The sequence below is a fragment of the Macaca nemestrina genome, chromosome 8, assembly GCF_043159975.1.
Source record: "Macaca nemestrina isolate mMacNem1 chromosome 8, mMacNem.hap1, whole genome shotgun sequence".
NCBI classification, from domain to species: domain Eukaryota; kingdom Metazoa; phylum Chordata; class Mammalia; order Primates; family Cercopithecidae; genus Macaca; species Macaca nemestrina.
This window is the reverse complement of record NC_092132.1, coordinates 12,708,861-12,729,180: the sequence shown is the minus strand read 5'-3', so window position 1 is coordinate 12,729,180 and position 20,320 is coordinate 12,708,861. Positions and strand designations below refer to the sequence as shown.

At 38.3% G+C, this 20,320-nt stretch overlaps 1 protein-coding gene across 9 annotated transcripts in view; it reads right to left on the bottom strand.

Annotated features, from left to right (window-relative positions):
- The window catches only part of DNAAF11 (dynein axonemal assembly factor 11), a 101,864-nt gene that overhangs the window by 10,553 nt on the left and 70,991 nt on the right, over positions 1-20,320 (bottom strand). For all 9 annotated transcript variants that reach the window (XM_071067815.1, XM_024796321.2, XM_011760084.3 and 6 more), the window contains one exon: positions 3,076-3,161. In XM_071067815.1, the coding sequence (XP_070923916.1) occupies positions 3,076-3,161 (86 nt within the window). The remainder of the gene's footprint in view (positions 1-3,075; positions 3,162-20,320) is intronic.

The following is a 20,320-nucleotide window of genomic DNA, read 5'->3' as shown; positions in this document are numbered from 1 at the left end:
CAAATAAGATTGAAGAAAGGACAGAGAGATATTATACTATAAGAACTGTTCTCCCTAAATTGATCTATGTGGTCAATACAATTCCAAAGAAAATCCCAATACATACCTGTGTGTGTGTTTGTGTGTGAGTAAAACTTCCTTAGTTGATTCTGAAATATATATGTAAGTGCAAAGGGATAAAATTAGCCAACTCACTCTTCAAGAAGAACAAGGTGAGAGGATACTTCCTGCCAGTTATAAAACTCATTATAAGACTATGGAAATTAAGGAAGTAGAGCAGAATAGAGACCAGAGGCAAACCCATACAGATGTGGACACCTGGTCTATGACAGAGGTGGCCTTGGTAACTAATGTAGACAGAATAACCATTTTAATAAGAGACACAGGGACAGTAGGGTGTCCACACTGGGAAAAATTAAATTGTCATACTTTAAACATGTTAAATTGTCATACTTTAAACAAACTTAATTCCTGATGGATTAGATGTTTCCTCAAATTATACCTAAATGTGAAAGGCAAAAGTATAAAGCCTTACAACATAAAGGACTACCTTTATGACCTCAGGGCAGGATAGAATTTCTACAACAGAACAAACATAAAATAATTAACCATAAAAAAGTTTAATAATTTTAATTATTTTAAAATCAAAATCTTCTGTTCATCAAATGACACCAGGAAGAGATTAAGAAGGCAAGCCTGGCCGGGTGCGGTGGCACACATCTGTAATCCCAGCACTTTGGGAGGCCAAGGCAGGCGGATCACAGGAGGTTAGGAGTTTGAAACCAGCCTGGCCAACATTACGAAACCTCATCTCTACTAAAAATATAAAAATTAACCAGGCATGGTGGCAGGCACCAGTAGTCCTAGCTACTTGGGAGGCTGAGGCAGGAGAATCGCTTGAATCTGGGAGACAGAGGTTGTAGTGAGCCGAGATCCTGCCACTGTACTCCAGCCTCCTGCTACTGCACTTGATAAGAGCGAGACTCTGCCTCAAAATAAATAAATAAATAAATAAATAAAATAAATAAATTAAAAAAAAAAAAACAAGAAAGAAGAAGAAGAAGAAGAAGGCAAGTCTGAGGTTGTATAATCCTGGTTCAGATGTTACCGGCTTTAACATCTTGGGCAAATGCCATCTCTCAATCTCAGTAAATTATAAATAATAGTATTTATCTGCAGTTTTATTCTTGAAGATGAAAGACAGACAACACATAACATTATGTAGCAGAGTCAGCACTCAATAAATCCCTTCATTTGGAGGAATTTGTGCATCTTCTTTCATTTTACAGTGTTAAGGGCACAAGAGGTCACTGAGTGTTACCCTCCAGCCCTGATGAATAAAACCCTACCCCAGTTTCTCTTCCCCCTCCATTCACTTTCTCCCCAGCATGAGAAACAAACCACTCTGCCAAGAGAGGGTCAAGGGGCCTCTTGTGGCCCTCCCGGTGGACCGCTGCATCCATAGTCCTTTGCCTAAAACCAACAATCCTGCCTGATCTCAGTTCCCGTGAGCAGCTTGAACGGGCAGCTGCTTGGTTAATGCGGTTGCCCGGCCTGAGGCTGGGATAACGCGCACAATAGAGTTTGCCAGTGATGAAGGAGCACCACACAACTACCTTCCCACAGGCATTTTATATGTGATTGTGGTGTGATCATTTCTCAGTCATCAAAATGAAAAAGAAAGGCTTCGCAAAAATACCACAGGAGGGACTGCTATGAAGAATCGTGCTAAGACATCTTGAATCCTCAAGTGTAATCACAGTAATGATAGTTTTCCTGGGGTCTGAAAACCAGCTCTGAACTGTTTGCAATGATTTGACTTTCCATTGCTGATTCCTCACAAATTAGATTCAGACTCTTTCCATGTGTTGATGCTGCTGGGGGTTAATTATGACTGTGAATATTCATAATAGACATAATACCCGTGAATCTTGTATGTGCAATGGAAATCACTAAGCTGGGAAATAGAGTGGATTTCCAAGGTTAAAAACAGCAACCCGTTTTTCAGTAGGAATTCAATTGCATACCTGTTGTTCAAACAAACCCCATGTTTAAAAATCTCTACAAAAGTTCAGCAGTTGTCTTTGAACATACCAGTGCCTGACTGCTTTATTATACAACACATAAATATAGCTCTTGTTCAGGTATTTTTATGATGGTAATTCTAGCATATACATTTGTATCACAAAGATAGTTTGCCTTACTTCAAAATAGATTTTACCATCTGGATGATAAGAGTCTGAAAATCATAAGAAGCAGAAGGACAGTTGGAAGAACTGGGATCTCATTCTAGAGAAGAACTGAGAAAGGGGAGAGCTTTGTGCAAATTACTTTATGGGATGTCATTGCTTAAGGGAGATTGGCTTGGTTTTGACGGTCTCCAGGAAGCAGAGCCTGGGCCTTCACTTAGGAATCAAAGAGAGACAGAGAGAGGCTGTCTAACAGTAGAGGATACCAAGAAGGGAATGAATACTGTCTTGAGAGGATGAGGGTCCTGTTGGGAAAGGAATTTAAGCAAAGGCCAGAAAATGACCAACAGTCAGGAGATTGACAGGAGGGGCCCTAGTACCGTTGAGAGTTGAGGCGTCTGTGGAGTGACACACAGATCTTAAAAGGGAGGCAGTGACAGCAACGGTACCAGCGAGGTTGTCCCAGCATGTCACGGCTACATGACCTTCAGTACATTCTAAGTTTCTCCCTCCCTCAGCTCCCCTAACTGGAAATTGAGCATAAAAATTACAAGGATTAAATGTGTGAATATGGGTAAACCACACAGAATAGCACCTGACACGAAGCAAGCACTTGGTAAACATTAGCCGTCATTGGTGTTGACATTACCAGTCATGTTATACCATGACGACACATTGGGACCTGTATATACACAGATTTGATTTTAGGGATCAGGAGCCCTACAAAGCAAGAGTCTATGGTTTGGGAAACAAACATTAACATTCATGGTATGAATCATCTGAGAACTTTAAATAATTGTATAATTTTGGAAGCTGCATTCCAACCAACAAATGACAATGAAGAGAACAATATCATACAGCTAAGGACAGACTGGGAGGGTGGTACCTTGTATTTATGTGTTCTCTGCTCCTGTCCGAGGTAGTTTTCACAGATGTGAATGCTCGTTGACCACCTGTGATTACTTCTCCTACCTAAAATAAAAATGAAACACACACCACGTGGTGCATTACTCCTTGATGTACCTTTAAAAACATACATATATGTATTTTAAAAGATACTAAAACATTTTTTTTTCTACATATTCCATGAAAGACTCAATCTTGAAGCCCTTACATGCAGTGTACAGAAGGTTACATCACGAATTGTATCTATCATAATAGTCTTGCAAAGCCACAAGCTATCTACAACTGTCAAAGGCCAAGCAGGAGACATGGTGAATTAATGTATTTAACAAATATTATCTAAGAGACAACAACATGCCAGATACTTTTGTGGGGTGTTGGGGATACAGATGTGATGGAAACACTGCCTTTGAGGTGCTCCTAGTGAAATGTGGAAAGCACTCTGAGATGGGAGCTTGAATCCTCATTCTCCCAGCTCACTGGGCCCTGGTTTCTTCCTCTGTAAAATGAAGGAATTGGTTTATGATCTGAAAGGCCCCTTTTTTGGTCTAAAAAATCCTATAATTCTAACATTTTTAAACTAAATAAGCTCAGTGCTAAGCATGTTGAAGTCTCAATAAGTAAAATGATTCCATTCAACAAATGTACTGCAAAAATTATTCAGACCCAATACCTCCTCTCAAGAAACTCCTAAGATATCAGAGAGGGGAAGGAAAAGAGAACCTGCTGCTACTTGTCAGACTCCAATGGTGTGCTAGACACACACCTACCAATATCAACACTGTATTTTATTTAATTTCCCCACCCCTAAACATTCCTATGAGACAGGGATTGCTAGCAGGAGGAGAGAAGTTTAAAAACTCTCTTCTCATGTGCCTGGGTCCATTGACCAATATGGCATCTGCCCTTTGTTTTTAAGGAGTAGAGTGACTTTGAGTGGGTGTCCATTCCTCTCTCCACCCTCACCAGGCCCTTCTCTATGGCAGGGGAATGACTCATTCACCTGCCACATCTCTCTGATGGGCAGGGTCATTGATCTCAAGGGTGAGGGCTATCTGCCTTTCTCTGTTCTGCCTGAGACTTGGTGTGCTGCACAGCTGTGATCCAGGCTCACGCAAATGATTAGGGAAAAGACTAGGCTTGGACTTCAAGGGTCTGTCATCATCTGCCGCCCATCTACTGGCTCAGGCATGTATCTTGATTTACAGTATATATTTGGGAAGGGCATTGGAAGCCCCAATTTCGCCTTAACACTAAGCCACATTCTCCTATCTAAGCTTTACTATACTGAAGTGTTGGTCACTTAATCATATTAATACATGGGTAATTTGTTTCTTATTTAATTAGAGATTCTTGGTTCTAGGCTCCAGTAAACCCCCAAAGCCTAGCCCATTGTTTATCATCTGTATGCTTCAATAAATAAATTATAAATGAACCAATGAAGAAATGATTCCCAGTCTGAGACTGCAGCATCAAACTCGGGGAGGTTTGGGCTCTGATGGATGCCCACACCTAGATGGCAGTCCTCCTGTGTCAACATCATACAGTGGTGCCAGACTAGTTTTTTTACATGGTGCAGTTGTATAATTTTCAATTATATTTTGTAAAAATGCAACACATGTATGTATGTGTGATGTCGTGCAGCTCCCTTTCACTGGAGACCATGAACATAAGAAGTATATCTTCCTCTTTCCATGGGTCTCATGGGAGGGTGTATATGTGATGTGGAAAGATCTTCAGCTCCACCCTTTCAATATCAGCTTTGAACACTAGACTGGGAGAGAATAATCACAAGTGGTTTATGTGATGGTAAGACTTTTACTGAAGCTCCAGAAGAAAAAAATAATGAATGCTACTAAAAACTTTAAATACCAAGCCTAGAAGGGTTTGTTCAGAAATGTTTCAAAAGCGATGCAGTCCACATTACAAAAACTCATAGAAGAATGCTATGGAAGAATTGGCAACCAAAGCTACCAAAACAATGTTTACTGAATAATTAAAGAAGGTGACTCACAGAAAGGTTTGCCCAACGGAGCAGGTTTGTATTATCAAACATGGTTTATTTTGGAGTAGGCTAAGTCTAAAATGTTGTATATTCTAGGTTTTAAAATAGACTTAATGTAATTGTATTGCTTTCCATTAATTTTTTGCTGACCAATGTTATATTTGTGGATGTTACTGTGGCAGGGTACGAATGTCTATATGGTTTAAATATGAGAACAACTGGTTTTCTTCTTTTTCTTTAACTGAATGAGTGGGATGAATCTAAATATTTCCTGATATCCTGCCCTTCTCTTAAGGGAATGAAAACACTTTTCAGTTGCTGTTGATTCCAGTTATAGTTAACCAAATCAGATGTCAATTATAAATGTAAAAAATAGAATTGGGAAGGTATTTCTTAATGTTTTATGGAGATTAAAAAGAGACTCTCCTTAGATTTAGAGAAGGAGAGAGAGAATGCGGGGAAGGGCCTCCTCCTGGAAGTATCCCAGGGAGGCAGCAAGACCTCTGAGAGATGTGCCTATGTAATACATGTGGAGCAGTGTTGTCCAGCAAAATGTTCTGCAATTCTGTTTTTCAATATTTCCTACTATCTCAATATTTCTGGTGGAAATGCTCTGTGCTATCCAACGCAATAGCTACCAGCTGCCTGTTGCTACTAAGCACTTGAGATGTGGTTAGTGCAATGTAGAAACTAAAGTTTTGCTTTTATTAAATTTTAATTAATTTGAATTTATGTTTATTTAGCAAGAGATATAGGAACATAACCACAGTCAGCTTCAAACCCGTGTGTGTTGGTCATGTGATGGGCTACTGGGATTCTTCTTCAGGTGTGAACGACCTTGTCCGTACCAACCACCCGTAATTCATCTGTGGTCTAGACCACATGGTCTTTTCTGTTCTGGAACTCTCTGCTCCTTCCTTACCATGCCTGGGACCTGGAACTCTCATGTGAGTGTGAGAACTTGGGGGTCTACAATCCAATCTCTCTGATCAATGTGAGATCTGGAGGATACTCCCCTGTGCCTGATTTGGCCAATTGAAAAGACTCAGGTCAGCCAGGGAGCTCACTGAGATGTTGACTGAGACCTTTGTCGGGCTTGCGTCACAGCTCAACTTCTCCCTTTCCCCACTCTTGGCTTCTTCCCTCCCTTTCCGGGTGTTGACCCCCAGGACACTTCTTAACACACATTTCGCACGCTCATCTGCATTTCAGAATCTGCTTCCCAAGGAGCAGTGGCACCTTAGCACCTTTTAAACTTCTTAATATTTTAATTCCTTTAAATGAAGTCAATGTTAGTTAAAATTCATTAAAATATCAGCTTAAAAAAAAGAAAGCTCTTGAACCCAAAGTACAAGTTTTGTATAGCTTTACATTTCAATACATGCACCAATGAGAATGGGAACATATGCATAATTAGAGTCTTAAAACACCCCATTTCTAACACTGTTATTTGTCACATAATAAGCACAAAGACTCTATGTTTATGGAAATGCAAATAGAATCACAAATTTGGAACTTTTATTCACAGGGAATTTGCTGTGCACCAGAATCTAAATGTGTTTCTTCTTTTAAAAGGTATTTTCAGCTCATTTAGTTTCAAAGATTGTTTTAAGTTTAAAAGTTAGAAGGAATTAAGGAGTCAGCTGTAAATAAAATATTAACACAAACATTCATAATAACACTGAAATTCATCTTAATGCCAACATACATAATAACACTGAAATTCATCTTAACGTCAACGTTCATATTAATAGCAGGTTACCTTTTCTGATAAGATCGAATTTGCCCAAGCAGAGGTCTATAGGTTCAGTGTTCCAAGGTTTTGCAATCCTAACATTTGGTTTCCCACTGTACCTGCAGTCCCGGGTTGCTCTGCCTCAAGGAAGCAATGCTCATTAACATCAAATATCGTCTTATTCATTTGTGCTAAATGTGTTTAGGAATGACTAATGGAAAAGTTGTAAGGGCCAAAATATGTTTAGTAAATTAGATAATGTGAGACTAACGGTTTCCTGAATCCACAGAGAGAAATGTAATCAACTACTTGAAAATTCAATTGTGGGATAGGCATAAAGGAACAAATTAACATTTTAATAATGTTACATTATTTTAACTCTCATAGAGCCATGCAATTGAAAGTTGGGAGTGAACATGGAGGCAGTAATAGAGTTCACTTTTCTACAGAATACAAAAGTTCATTCTGAGGCTTTTCTGATGCATGACTTTCCAACTTTTACTTACATAGTACCTGGGTTGAAGTTTCATTACATCCTGAGGCAGTACGTGCATTGAGATGATCTACATCAACTATAAAAGTTACTCATACCAAGAAACATAGACTATGTGAGCTGTGTAAAAATACAGTAAACGGATGCAACGAAGCTACTTAGCTCTGAATCCTTATACTTTGGGTTGAACCATAAAAATTGCCAATATCTATGTTTGATCCATGAAAAATGATTTCTTATGGTTTAACTTAATATTTAAGTGAATTTAAATAAAAATGAGCAAACAATAACTCTGTTTCAGATGAAGACATGCTACTGGTAAATTAAGAGGGAATGAACAAAGGACATGAATGCAATCAGGAATACTTGTTAAGAAAGAAAACATAAATCAATCAACTTTAACTTTTTCCTGTGAGTTTAATCTGGCTTCTTAAATAAAAGTATACATGAAAATCACAGTAAATTTCTCTTTCTCTTGGAGATTTAACTTTCTCCCACAGTTTCAACTATTACCTCCATTAAATCTGCTCCAAGAAATTTTACTGAGCATCTGTTATATGCCAAGCATAGGACTGAGAGGCAGATATGGAATGATAGATTAAAAATTATTCCTGATCATCTCATGAGGGAGAAAGATACATAAACAGTTAAAATACACTGAAAAAAGTACAATTGCTAGATATATGCATAGACTACTATGGAAGCCCAAGGGAGGGAGCCATGCTAGAAAGGATAGAGAGCAGAAATCAAGTAAGGTATTGTAATCTGTTCTCACACTGCTATAAAGAAATACCTGAGACTGGGTAATATATAAATAAAAGATGTTTAATTGACTCACAGCTGTGCAGACTACATAGGAAACATGATGGCATCAGCTTCTGGGACGGCCTCAGGAAACTTACAATCATGGCAGAAGGTGAAGGGGAAGCAGGCATATCTCATATGGCAGGAGGAGGAGCAAGAGAGAGGGGAAGGAGGTGCCACACACTTTTAGACCACCAGATCTCAAGAGAACTCTATCACACAGCACTAGGGGGATGGTGCTAAACCATTATAAACCGACCCCATGATCCAACTGTCTCCCACCAGGCCCCACCTCCAGCACTGGGCATTACATTTCAACATGAGATTTGGGTGGGGACACAAATCTAAATCAATCCTGTTGTGATGCTATCTACATGTGCCTAATGGCCATTAGAAGGCTTACTGGGGGATGTGAGGTTTGATATGAATTTTAAAGGATAAGCAGGAATTTTCCAGAAGACGTAGGTCATGTAGTAGATGAGGAATATTCCAGAAAGAGAAAACAAGCACGAGCAGAGACAGGAAAGTAAATGACCACACAAACTAGCACGAAATATGTGGCAGACTGTAGCTGGAGAGAAGGCTAAAGAACAAAGGAGAGATTTGGGGGAATTTATTTCATGGCACTTGGACTTTGCATAAGTGGTGATGAGAACTTTGCAATGCTTTCTTCCCAAGTCACACAGTTACTTACCTCAGCTCAAGAGTAGTATTTTACACACATCCTTATTTTCCTTAGATAAGGTGTGTGATGTTAACAAAAATACTAACTCCAGTGGAGTGATAGCTTTTGAAAAGTGTCTTTTTCTCTTGCCTAGCTAGCTAAAAATACTTTCCTTTCTCTTTAGACTATTTTAGTCAAATTTCTGTTCCTGCACCCAACCTCACTCTGAAAATACTCATGACACACAATCCTGTTGGGAAACTGTCTAAATGTGCATAATGGCCATCACAGAGATTCTACAAATTCACACATTTGAATCACTGGCTAATTGTGCTGTTCTGTTGGGCTTTAGTTTGCCTATAGACCACCATTTCTCTAGCAGACCACTGTCTCATAGGAGGTAGGTCTTGGCCTCTGCATTCAAGATCACTTAGCATTTATATATCCTCTTAAAAGGGGTCATTTGCATGAAATACAATCCATTGTCCACAATTGCCCCAGAGTGGAAGATCATGGAAGTTAAGGGGATAGTTTCTTAAAATGAACTGAACATTAATAAATGATTTTTACACTCTTCAGTGCAGACCTTTGCAGTATTTTCATATGGGTGTGACATGGTGTCTTAACGCATAGTACAGGCACTGAGACTGTTTGTCCTCATATCCATTGCCTGCCCTGTCTTTGCTCTGCTCTATAAATCACAGGAAGACAGAACCCTGCTGGCTTCACTATCACTATCCACAGAACCTGCTGGCCTCCTATGTTAACTGACTTCCACCTGGGCCTGGCCAATGGGAGGCAATGGAAGGAAGCTGGAGGGCCAAGAACCCTACACGCTTTCACAATCCCTGTCTGCATTAACAACTCCTCCAGCAGTGGTAGAATCTACTCTGTGGCTCCAGGCCCTGCCCAAGATGGCTACTGCAGTTTTGGTTTCTTCCAGGTGACCTTTCCAGGTGACCTTGGTGTTTGCTTTCTGCCAACACCAACTTCTCCCTCTGTCGCAGGAATGGTGGTAACTTCCTGATGGTACACATTTTTTCCTTTCTTTGGCTTCTCAAATCTCCTGTTATCTGTGTAATATTCTTCCTGAATTACTCCTAAATAATAAATTCCCTTATAAATCCTGTATTGTATACATTTCAATACTCAAGTGTTTCCTGATTTCTCATTAGACCCTTTCTTATTTATGTTGTGTTTCTCACACCTTGGGGTGGTCATTAAAACAAGATTCCCACACCTTCTAGTTAGAATCTGCAGATAGCGGCCTGGGAATCTAGTTTTTAACAAGCTCTCCCCAGGTGATTCTTAGATTAGATGAGTTTTGAAAACAGTCCTAGCTGATACTGCAGCTTCCAGGCTTTTCTGGATGCAATTTAATTTATACAACCCACATTTACAAGATGCCTATTAGTGTTCCAGAAATTGTTCTAGGAGCTGGGATGCTGTGGATGAACCAGAAAAACATGGTCACTGCACTGATGAAATATTTTACATTGCTATTCAAAATTATATACTTTGATCTACAGATGAGAGATAATAATTGTGTAATATTGTTTTATGTGTGCACTATCATTTAATGGACTGGTTTTGAATAGTTAGATTGTTTCTAATTTCTTATATGATGGTGTCTACCCATGTACATAAATTGTATATTGTATGATATACCTAACTATTTTGTTAGGAGAGAATCCAAATTTAGATTTATTAAGTCATAATGTACATTTTAAGGCTTGATATATGTCAGTAATTTTATTCCCAAAAAGATTAAATCATTTCCTATTTTCTCTAGCAGTTTATGAGAGTACTCTTTCAATGAACCCTCATTAGCATTGAACTGAAAAAATTTTTTTTAAATTTGGCAGCAGTGGTTGCTTCTAGAAAGAAGAACTAGATGGTTGAGAAAGAGAGATGAAAGGAAGGATTGCTTTGTACTGTAAGTTACTTAATGCTTTTGGATTCTGTCCTGTAAATATATATTATCTATTTAAAAATAAATAAGCAGTAAAAAGTTTTTAAATGTTTGATAATAACATGAAAAAATATAATATTTTATTATAATATATAATGGAAATTTCTCATATCTTTTGTGTTTCTTTTGTAACTGTCGTTTCCCACCTTGCTAGTAGAGTTTTAATTGTTTTCTGAAATACTTTTATGAATTTATACATATTATCCTTCTTTAGTCTTTTGTGGTTTTTTTTCTGGCAATGGGACATATCGGCATTAAAAATAATATATCTTAACTTGTTTATTTTACCTCACTAAAATGTAAACTCCATGAGGACAGGAAGTTCTGTGTTGGGCACGTGGTAAGCCCTCAACAATTATTTGTTGAATAAATACATAGATGAAATGCAAGTGAACAAAAAGTATTTACTGAATGGTAGGTTTTGACATACAACTCTTACACTGTAAATAATGAAATAATTATTTAATTATTGTAGATTGTAAATAATTAAAACTATTGCTTTTCCTTGGTGATTTTTGAAATTATTTTATGTTTAGAAAATCCTTTAAAGAATGAAAGTAGATATTTATCTTTATTTGTTTTCTTAATGCTTTTAAAATAACACTCAATTCTTTAAAATCCGTATGAAATTTATTTTGGTGTCTGGTGTATTTGACGAACTAATGTTTTCCAAATATCCAATATCCTCCAATTTTATTTTAAAATATTCATTAATTCACTCAATTTCAATCAACAGGTATTTTTTTGAGTACTTACAACACGCCACTGAACTAGACACAGTTCTTGTTTCAGGGAGCTTATGGTTTAATGGAAGAGAAAACAAGTCAGCACACAGCTTTAGGGCAGTGAGATCAATAAGACAGAGAATAAATGCAGGGTGCTGTAGGAGCATCAAGGACAGACATATCCCAGCTTTGGGGGCTCAGGGAAATTTCCCAAGGGAGCATTATCTGAGCTAGAAAAGGAATATCCAGTTGAAAGGAGGAAAAGTGCCTCTCACAGAGAAGGAAAACTTGCACAAAAGTAAAAGAGAATAGCAAGTTCCTGGAACTGTAAGTTGTTCCATATTCCTAGTGCATGGGCTTTAGAAGGGGAGACAGTAGGAGCTGAGGTTGTCAATGTAAGCAGGGTCTACAGCATGCAGGAATTGTAGGCTGTTTTAGCAGTTATAACTTTATTCTAAAGATGAGAGGGACCCCACTAATAGGCTTCATAAAAGGAGAAACTGGCACCATAAAGTCTGCACTTTTGGAAGGTTGCTGGAAAGCAAAGTATATATTGAAATAAAATCTGAAAAGAGGAAGTCTATTTATAATACCATTGTAGTAATAGGGTAAGAGATAATTGTTATCTCTGCCAAGACAAAGACAGTGGCATTAAAGAGAAAGAATGAATTTGAGGTATGAAGGAGGTAAAAATCTAGCAGACTTGAATGTAAAGAGTGATGATAGAGGGAGATGACAAAGATGATATCAAGTGGGTGGATGATGGTAATATTCATTAAGAAAAGGGATTTGGGAGGTGTAGTAAGGTGGGAAGGGAAATAGAGTTCAGATTTTAACTGAAAATCCTGCAGATACATATTTAAAAGTCCATCATATTTAGGAAGTAACCGAAGTCAATTCAATGGATAAGATCAATCAGGAGAGGGTAAGAATGAGGAGAGTTGGATAAGAAACACAAAAGAAAGTGAACATTTAAGAAATGAGCAAAGGAAGATGTACTTACAAAAAAGGACTGCAAAAGAAAGGACAGAAAGGTAGAAGAAAGAATAGGAGTACATGATTATATAAAACTAAGAGCAAGATTAAAAGGAAGAGGAGAATCCAACAATATCTCATACAATGGAGAAATCAAGTAAAGTAAATGTTACAAACTTTCTGTTGAGCTCAGTAAAAGAAGATATTTGTTCAGTACGATAGAAGTTTCTGACAGATAAAAATAATAAACTTCAAAGAATATATACATACATATATATGTGCATATATATATATACATGTACATATATATATATATGTAATGCCCAATGACTTTTACCTTGAAAATGACAAGTTGCTGTTGAGAAACAAATTTTAGCACACCCATAGAGAGACACCTCATGATCATACATTGGCAAACTTAATAATGTTAAGACGTCAGATCTTCCCAGATTGACCTACAGATTCAATAAAATCCTAATTAGCATCCCAACAATGTTTTTGTATGAAAATTGATAAACTGATTTCTAAATTTATATACTGATACAAAAATAAACAAAATGATCATCAAAAAGAAACAAACAAACCGTAAGAATTGCAGCCTTAAAGGTGTATTATAAAGCTAAAATTATTAGTATAGGGTAGTATTGGCATAAGGATAAAGAGATCAATGGGAAAAAAATACAGGCCTAAAAATAGACCCTTCTTTATGAGGCCATTGATTTTTGACAATGGTGCTGAAGCAACTCAATGGGGAAAGTAAAATCTTTTGGGCTAGATCTTCAAATCCATAAGGGAAAAAAAAAATGGCCCTTATCCACTACTACATACCATACATAAAAACCCATCTGAAATGAATCCCAGACTTAAAGGTAAAAGCTAAAATGGTAAAGCTTCTAAAAGAAAATGTGGGAGAATATCTTTAAAGCTAAAGATGTCATAAATAGGAAAAAGGAAGTAATCACCAAAATAGAAATAAAATAACACATGAGATTTCACCAAAGCCAAAACTTCTGCTTATTTTACAAATAATAAGCAGAATAAAATAATAAGCAAATCACTGGCTAACAGAAAATATTCAAAAATTAGATAAGGCATGATAAGGAATGAATAAGAAGCTTTGGAGGTTTCATTCTTCAACTAATATTTATTTGTTGTAATATTTATTTACTGGAAGGCAAGTACTACTCCACTCATTGGCTGAATTGAGGCTCTTCTCTCATAATCCCCACATTTCGACAGGTAAAGACAAATCACACAAAATTTAACAAATAAGGCCATTTCATACAGTAATAAATACTGTGATCAAATAAACCAAGTAATATGGCTGAGAAAGATGACTGAGAGATTGTGACTGGCTATGTTAGCTCTGGTATTCAAAAAAAAAGTCCCTCTAAAAATGTAATATTTGAGCCCAAACCTGCATAATACAAAGGAAACAGATTTGTATTTTTTTTTATACAAATCTGTTTGGCTCAATTTGGTTTATATAAAAACCATTTTATACAAAAAGGTTTGGCTCTGTGTCCCCACCCAAATATCACCTGGAATTGTAATCCCCATGTGTCAAGGAGGGACCTGTAATCCCCCTGTGTGGAGGGAGGGAGGTGATTAGATCACGGGGGCGGTTTCCCCCAGGCTGTTCTCTTCATAGTGAGGGAGTTCTTAGGAGACCTGATGGTTTTATAAGGGGCTCGTCCCCCTTCACTTCCTTCACACGCTCTCAACTGCTGCCATGTAAGATGCGCCTGCTTCCCCTTCCACCATGACTGTGAGTTTCCTGAGGCCTCCCCCGCCATGCAGATCTGTGAGTCAATTAAATCTCTCTTCCTTATAAATTACCCAGTCTCAGGCAGTTCTTTAGAGCAGTGTGAGAACGGACTAACATAGGAAATTGGTACCAAGAATGGGGGTAGTTTCCCCATGACGTTCTTGCGATAATGAGTGAATTCTCATGAGGTCTGATGATTTGATAAATGGTAGTATTTCTGGATGTCTCACACACTCTCTCTCCTGCTGCTGTGGTCCAAGTTGGCTTCCCCTTCACCTTCCACCGTGATCTGGAGGTCTCCCCAGCTACATGGAACTGTGAGTCAATTAAACCTCTCTCCTTTATAAATTACCCAGTCTTGGGTATTTATTTATAGCAATGTGAAAACAGACTAATACAGATACAAACAGAGAGAGGGGCAGAAATGCTTTTAACAAAAAAAGCACAGAAAACACAAAAGTCCTGCCGGTGGGAATAAGGTTCTAGAACCTTATTAGAACCTTCTGTATTCCAGAATCTTATTAGAACTTCCTGTGTTTCAGAACCTTATTAGAATCCTCTGTGTTCCAGAAAGAGAGAGAGAGAGAAAAAAAGCTGTGTCCAGAATATGAGAGGAGAAAAATGGAAGAAGGCACCACAAACATAGGCAGAAACTACCTTGTACACAGCCTTCTGGGCCACAACAAGAAGTCTGAATATATTTCAAGTGCTATGGAAAGTCATTGGTAGGTTTCAACAAGGGAATAAAGCTATTATTTGCAAGATGTACATTTTTTATTTTGCAAAATTTACTTCTTTAAAAAGTAAACAAATAGCAATCACTTTGAAATAATTATACCTGAGCACAGACAAAAGACTGAAAAGAAACAAAACAAAATGTTTATCCGGATAGTGGGACCATTGAGTTATTTTTTTTCTTTACATTTTGTTGTATTTCAACAGTAATAATTTCATAATAGGAAAGAAAAAATATTTTAAAACTCAACTATAAACAAAAAAAATAAATAAAAGGGCATTCTGGCTTCCCTATGGAGAAAGTATCAAAGAGTGGAAAGAACAGAGCAGGGCAAACCGTGAGAAGGCTGTCCAAGGTAGTCCAGTTGGGGGAGGACACTGGCTTGATGGGAGGTGATGGTGGGAGTGGTGCTAAGTAACTGAATTCAGGATATATTTTGGTAGTGATGCCCGCAAGATGTAGTTAAGGATGCCTCCTAATCATTGACTTGAACAACTGGGTATCAGTTGATGGCGCCATTTTCTGAGACAAGGAGGACTATTGGAGGAGCCGGTCTACACAAGGAAGTCATGGGTCCATTTGACCATTTTAAATTATTGAGGCTGGATATCAGCAAAATGGCAGGATAGGAAGTCCATCCTCACCATGCATTTATGTGGCCCGTCAATTGGCAGGTGCATACAAAATGTCATTGATTCTCAGGCCCATAATTTGCTAATATTTATATTATGAGGAAAATTTGTAAAGATGCAGTTACTGATATGTATATGTAAAATCAACACTGACAGTTACACAAGGCGGTTATATGGTCTTGAGTAACCAGAGAACAAATCTAACTATCAACTGATTCCTTCAAAATTATTTTCTACTTGGAAGGTCACTCTTCTGACAGTTCCCCCCATAGAAGATCATTCACACGTTGCAGTCTAAAACTGAAAATATTTTATTAAGTTAGGACAAACATTAAGACTAAGAATAACGTATAAAATGAAAAGAAAATTTTCTTTGACAATCTTGCTAGAGACAGTCTGTAAAGATGCTGAAGAGGGTTTTGCGCTTCAGGAACAAAATGACATCCTCAAGTCAACCCCTCTGTCTGACTGCAGGCTAAGTACCCAGGACCTGAGGCTTCTCCCACTCACAGTAGCGTTGTTCACAGTAGGTGATCAAGTGAGCAAATAATCAGGCTGACTTGCCTAGGCTACTTTAGCCTCACTGCCTAGGAGAAAGCTTCAATATCAGAAACACTGGAATGAAACAAAGAGCAATACTCCCTCTCCTGTTGCCCCCTGTAAGGATCCAGAGTGATGGGGGCATCAGCCTGGTTCCCAGTCTCGAAGGGACTGTGGTGAGATCTGTCCGACGAGGGACAGCTGTGCAGGGGATTGCCACAGTCTATGGCCTCTCCCGGTTACCTTGAATTGTTGTCTGATATTATCTTATGTTTTCCTCCCCATTGCTGGCAGTAAGAAGAATGACCTGTCACCCACCCCCACTGGCCAATGGGAAAAAGGAACAAAGCCCATTTTAAGTGTCAACTTTGCAGTTCTGTAGAAGCTATGAAACCAAGTCACAGAAAGACAGTGTTTGGAGCCTTTGCAGTCAGGGACAGAGACAGCACTTGACCAGGGGAGAGCTAGCCTTGGGTCACCTCTTATTTTATTTTTAAAATAACCGTATACAGATTCATGGAGATAAAGAATACAAGAAAGATGCAGTTGATGGGTCTGTATCAAAATGTGGCTGTTCCCCAGAGCCCACTGAGCACTGCCATTCTTGAGAGCACCACCTGCCCTATGTGTAGCCCTGAGGAGCCCTCCTCCCTCATACCTAGGAGCCTCACCTCACAACAGGAGGCCTGTGAGTTTCCAGTGCCCACAAAGCTGATTCCATTCTTGGATCAAGGTCAGCTGTGCAGGGAGCTCCTGGTGAGATCTGACTTACCTTCTGAGCAGCTAGGGCCTGACCTTCATCTGGTATCTACTGTATGTTTATTCTGACAAGAATGTATGAAGTTGACAGCAATAAATTTCATTATTTAAGTGACATTTGTTTATTTCACTTCCAGGAAACACAGAAAAAAGACAACCCCTTGGTCCAGGAGGAGGCTAGGCAAGGTTTTAGAGAAGCTGTCCACGATTTTGAAAAGAGGCTTCTCTATAACCTTGAAGAAAACAATTATCTGGAAATAATGTGTATTTCCTTGTCTCCCAGTTGACAACAAGCCGGGTAACTATGCAGGTGTCTTCCAATTAAAGTGGTATGAGGAGTCATGGAAGAAAGGATACATTTCATTGTATCTACATTTGATCCTCAACAATTTTCTTAGTGGGGTTGGGAGGGAATTTCACAGGAGAATACAGACTGCAAAGATACTGATACTCATGAAATACCCTAAACTACTTCCTTATTTTAGAGTAGAAATACTGGGAACAAAATTTTAAAGGTGAAGCACTTTACTAGTTTAAGCTGCTAATGATCCAAAAGTAATCTGGCTGTAGATGAAAATTATGAGGCATTGTTTGTGTTCATTTGGAAACATACCCTATGATTTAAGGCAACATCAGAATTTCATTTCCTCTTCTGCAAAATGAGGATAATCACCCCTACTCCATAAGATGTTCAAAGTATTCAACACTGTGTGTGGCACATGGTAAATGTTCAATAAATAGTGGCTATGTCTTTGTGTTTATTATTAACTGGTATAAGGATAAAAGCAAGAGCCTAAATGGTGTGTCTAAGTATCACATTTATTAGAGGATTCTGAAAGAAGAGAACTAATGACCCCAATCTAGTGTTTTCTATGACATGACACATCTATTTATGACCTTGGGAAATTTATATAACGTCAGCAAGCCTCATTAAATAATCTGGATAATAAAAATCCCTAGGTTACAGGGTTATTGCAGAAAGTGAGTTGTTTAAATTGTTTATCACAGAGTATATACAATTTTTGCTAAATAGTCATAATTGTAGATATATCTCCGAAGGTGGTAAAGTCTTTCAGGGCAGGGGCCAAGCCAATTTTATTTTTCTATTCATAAAAAGTATAGCATAGTATCTCCCAGACTGAAGGCATACAAAATGTTTTCAGTTTGTGCAGTGGGTATACATGTAAAAATCCTAAGTATAAATCCTGTAGTTAGCCATTATCTCTTTAAATATTATCTCTACTAATTCTTCCTTTATTCTCCATATGACACTAACTAAACTAAACATGTTAGACCTTCTCACTCTATTCTACATGTTCTTAGGGTCTGTGTTAATATTTTCTTTCTCTATGCTTCATTCTGAATCTTCTTCCTTTCCAGTGTAGCAGTGCTCTCTTCAGTTATTTCTAATCTGCTGTTAAATCCACTCATTAAATTTTAAATGTATCATATTTCAATTCTAAAAAATTTTTTATTTCATTCATTTTCAAGTATGTTAAACCACTTTTGTATTTTCTGGTTCCTTATAAAACATTTCATGCTTGACGATTGCCTCCTAACATAATAAGCACCAACATCAATGTCACTACCACCCCACAACAGGGAGCGGCCATCAACCAAGGATCCTCAGGAGCTGGTGCACACATGTCCCAGTTCCATTGCCCCTTATGTAGGGTTGTGCTGAGGTATGTGTTTAGCACTGTCTCCTAGAGTTTTCCCACTAGGGAAGCTGGTTTAACAGAGAACTCTCTATTGGCCGCCTTCCCTTCCAGCATTCCCATACTTCCAAATAAACTATTCTACTACAATCCCTATGTAAACTTTTGCTTCTGAAAGACACCAAATTAAAACAGTGTTTTACAGTCTGTGTCTAACAATTTAATGCCTACAGCAACTGTGGGACCCTCAAGGTTGCCCTCAAGGAAGAAGAGCAACAACCTGCCATAATCAAATTCCAAAGCTAGACTGGGTTTCTACTGAATCCTACTCATGTCCCTGTGTGTATCTAGTTTATCTTTGCATGCTGGATACTTGATTTGAAATATATATATATACACACACACACACACACACACACAGCACACATACATACATATGCGTGTATGTTTATAATATATACAATTTGAGCCTGCCTCTTCTAGAAAGGATTTTCACTGGGTTTTGCCAGGCATGTGTGGGTGTTACTTATCTGAGACAACCTTCACTCAAGCTCAAGTCCAAGTTAGATAGTGTGAAGACAGGCTGTGAGGACTTCTGATGATTGGTTTATATCTTACTCACCTTACTCAGAGGTGACGGTCCTTCAGAATCACATCCCAAAGTGAGAGTGATTTATTAGAGTCCCCTTTTTGGCAGGCTCTGGACTTTAGCTGTTTTCTTCCCACCCATGTGGTCACTGAAGGATTCTTTTTGTTCAGAGGACAGTGGCTATTCACTATCTTGGTAGGTATTTGTACTATTAAGATGTTTTTAAAATATTTAGTCCCTCTTCCTAAGTTCTCAGTGTGATTGCTGTTCCTTATGACTTAGTTGGCCATTAGCAGATGACAGAGCTCTAGAGGTGTTATGAGAGAAGATGGTAGTATGTAGGAAGGAGTACAAATAGAGAAGAACAGAGGTCTCAGAATTGAACTATTGCACGCACCGACTTGCAGAAGCCTAGGTATAAGAAACAACCAGCAATGAAGCACCTGGTGGCAAGGGACTCCAGTGGACAGAAGTATCTGGTGGTAGAGTGAAAGCCATGTATTGAAACCCAAGTGAGCAAGGGTTTAAAAATGGAGAACTGCATAAGGGGTAAAAAGCCTACTAAAAGGTTAAATACCAGGAGGACCCAGGGATGATCACTAGGTTTAGTAATCTGGAGGTTATTGGAGACATCAAAGAGAGATGTTTTAGTGGAAGGGGTGGGGAGGAGATAATGCCTAATTGGAGTTGATTTGACAGATAATGAGAAAAGATTTGAAACAGCAAATAGAGGCGTCTTTTTTAAAAGTTTTGCAATAAAGTGGACCAGGGCAATAAACAGAGGGGGATGTTTTTATTTTGTTCTGTCTTTGTTAAGAGGGGAGACCTTTCAGAATGTTTTCTAATGTAAGATTCAGAGGTGACATTCAAAGAAAAAGTATAGAAAGCAGAGAACTGCCGAAGGCGGGGGCGGGGTGGGGAGTCTTTTAAAAGCAAGTGGAAATAGGATCCAACACACCTAGAGGGACTGCATACACAACAGAGAGTTCATTCATAGAATTAGGAAGGAAGGAAGGCCAGGTTGCACAAGGGGATATAAATGCAGGTAGGTTGGTAGCCATCATGGTTGAAGTTTGTGGAAATTATCTTTTGAGGCTTCCACTTTTTTCAGTTAGAAATTTCAGGAATGAACTTCAGTTGGAAGTTTTATAAATGAGCTGAGAATGAGAAATA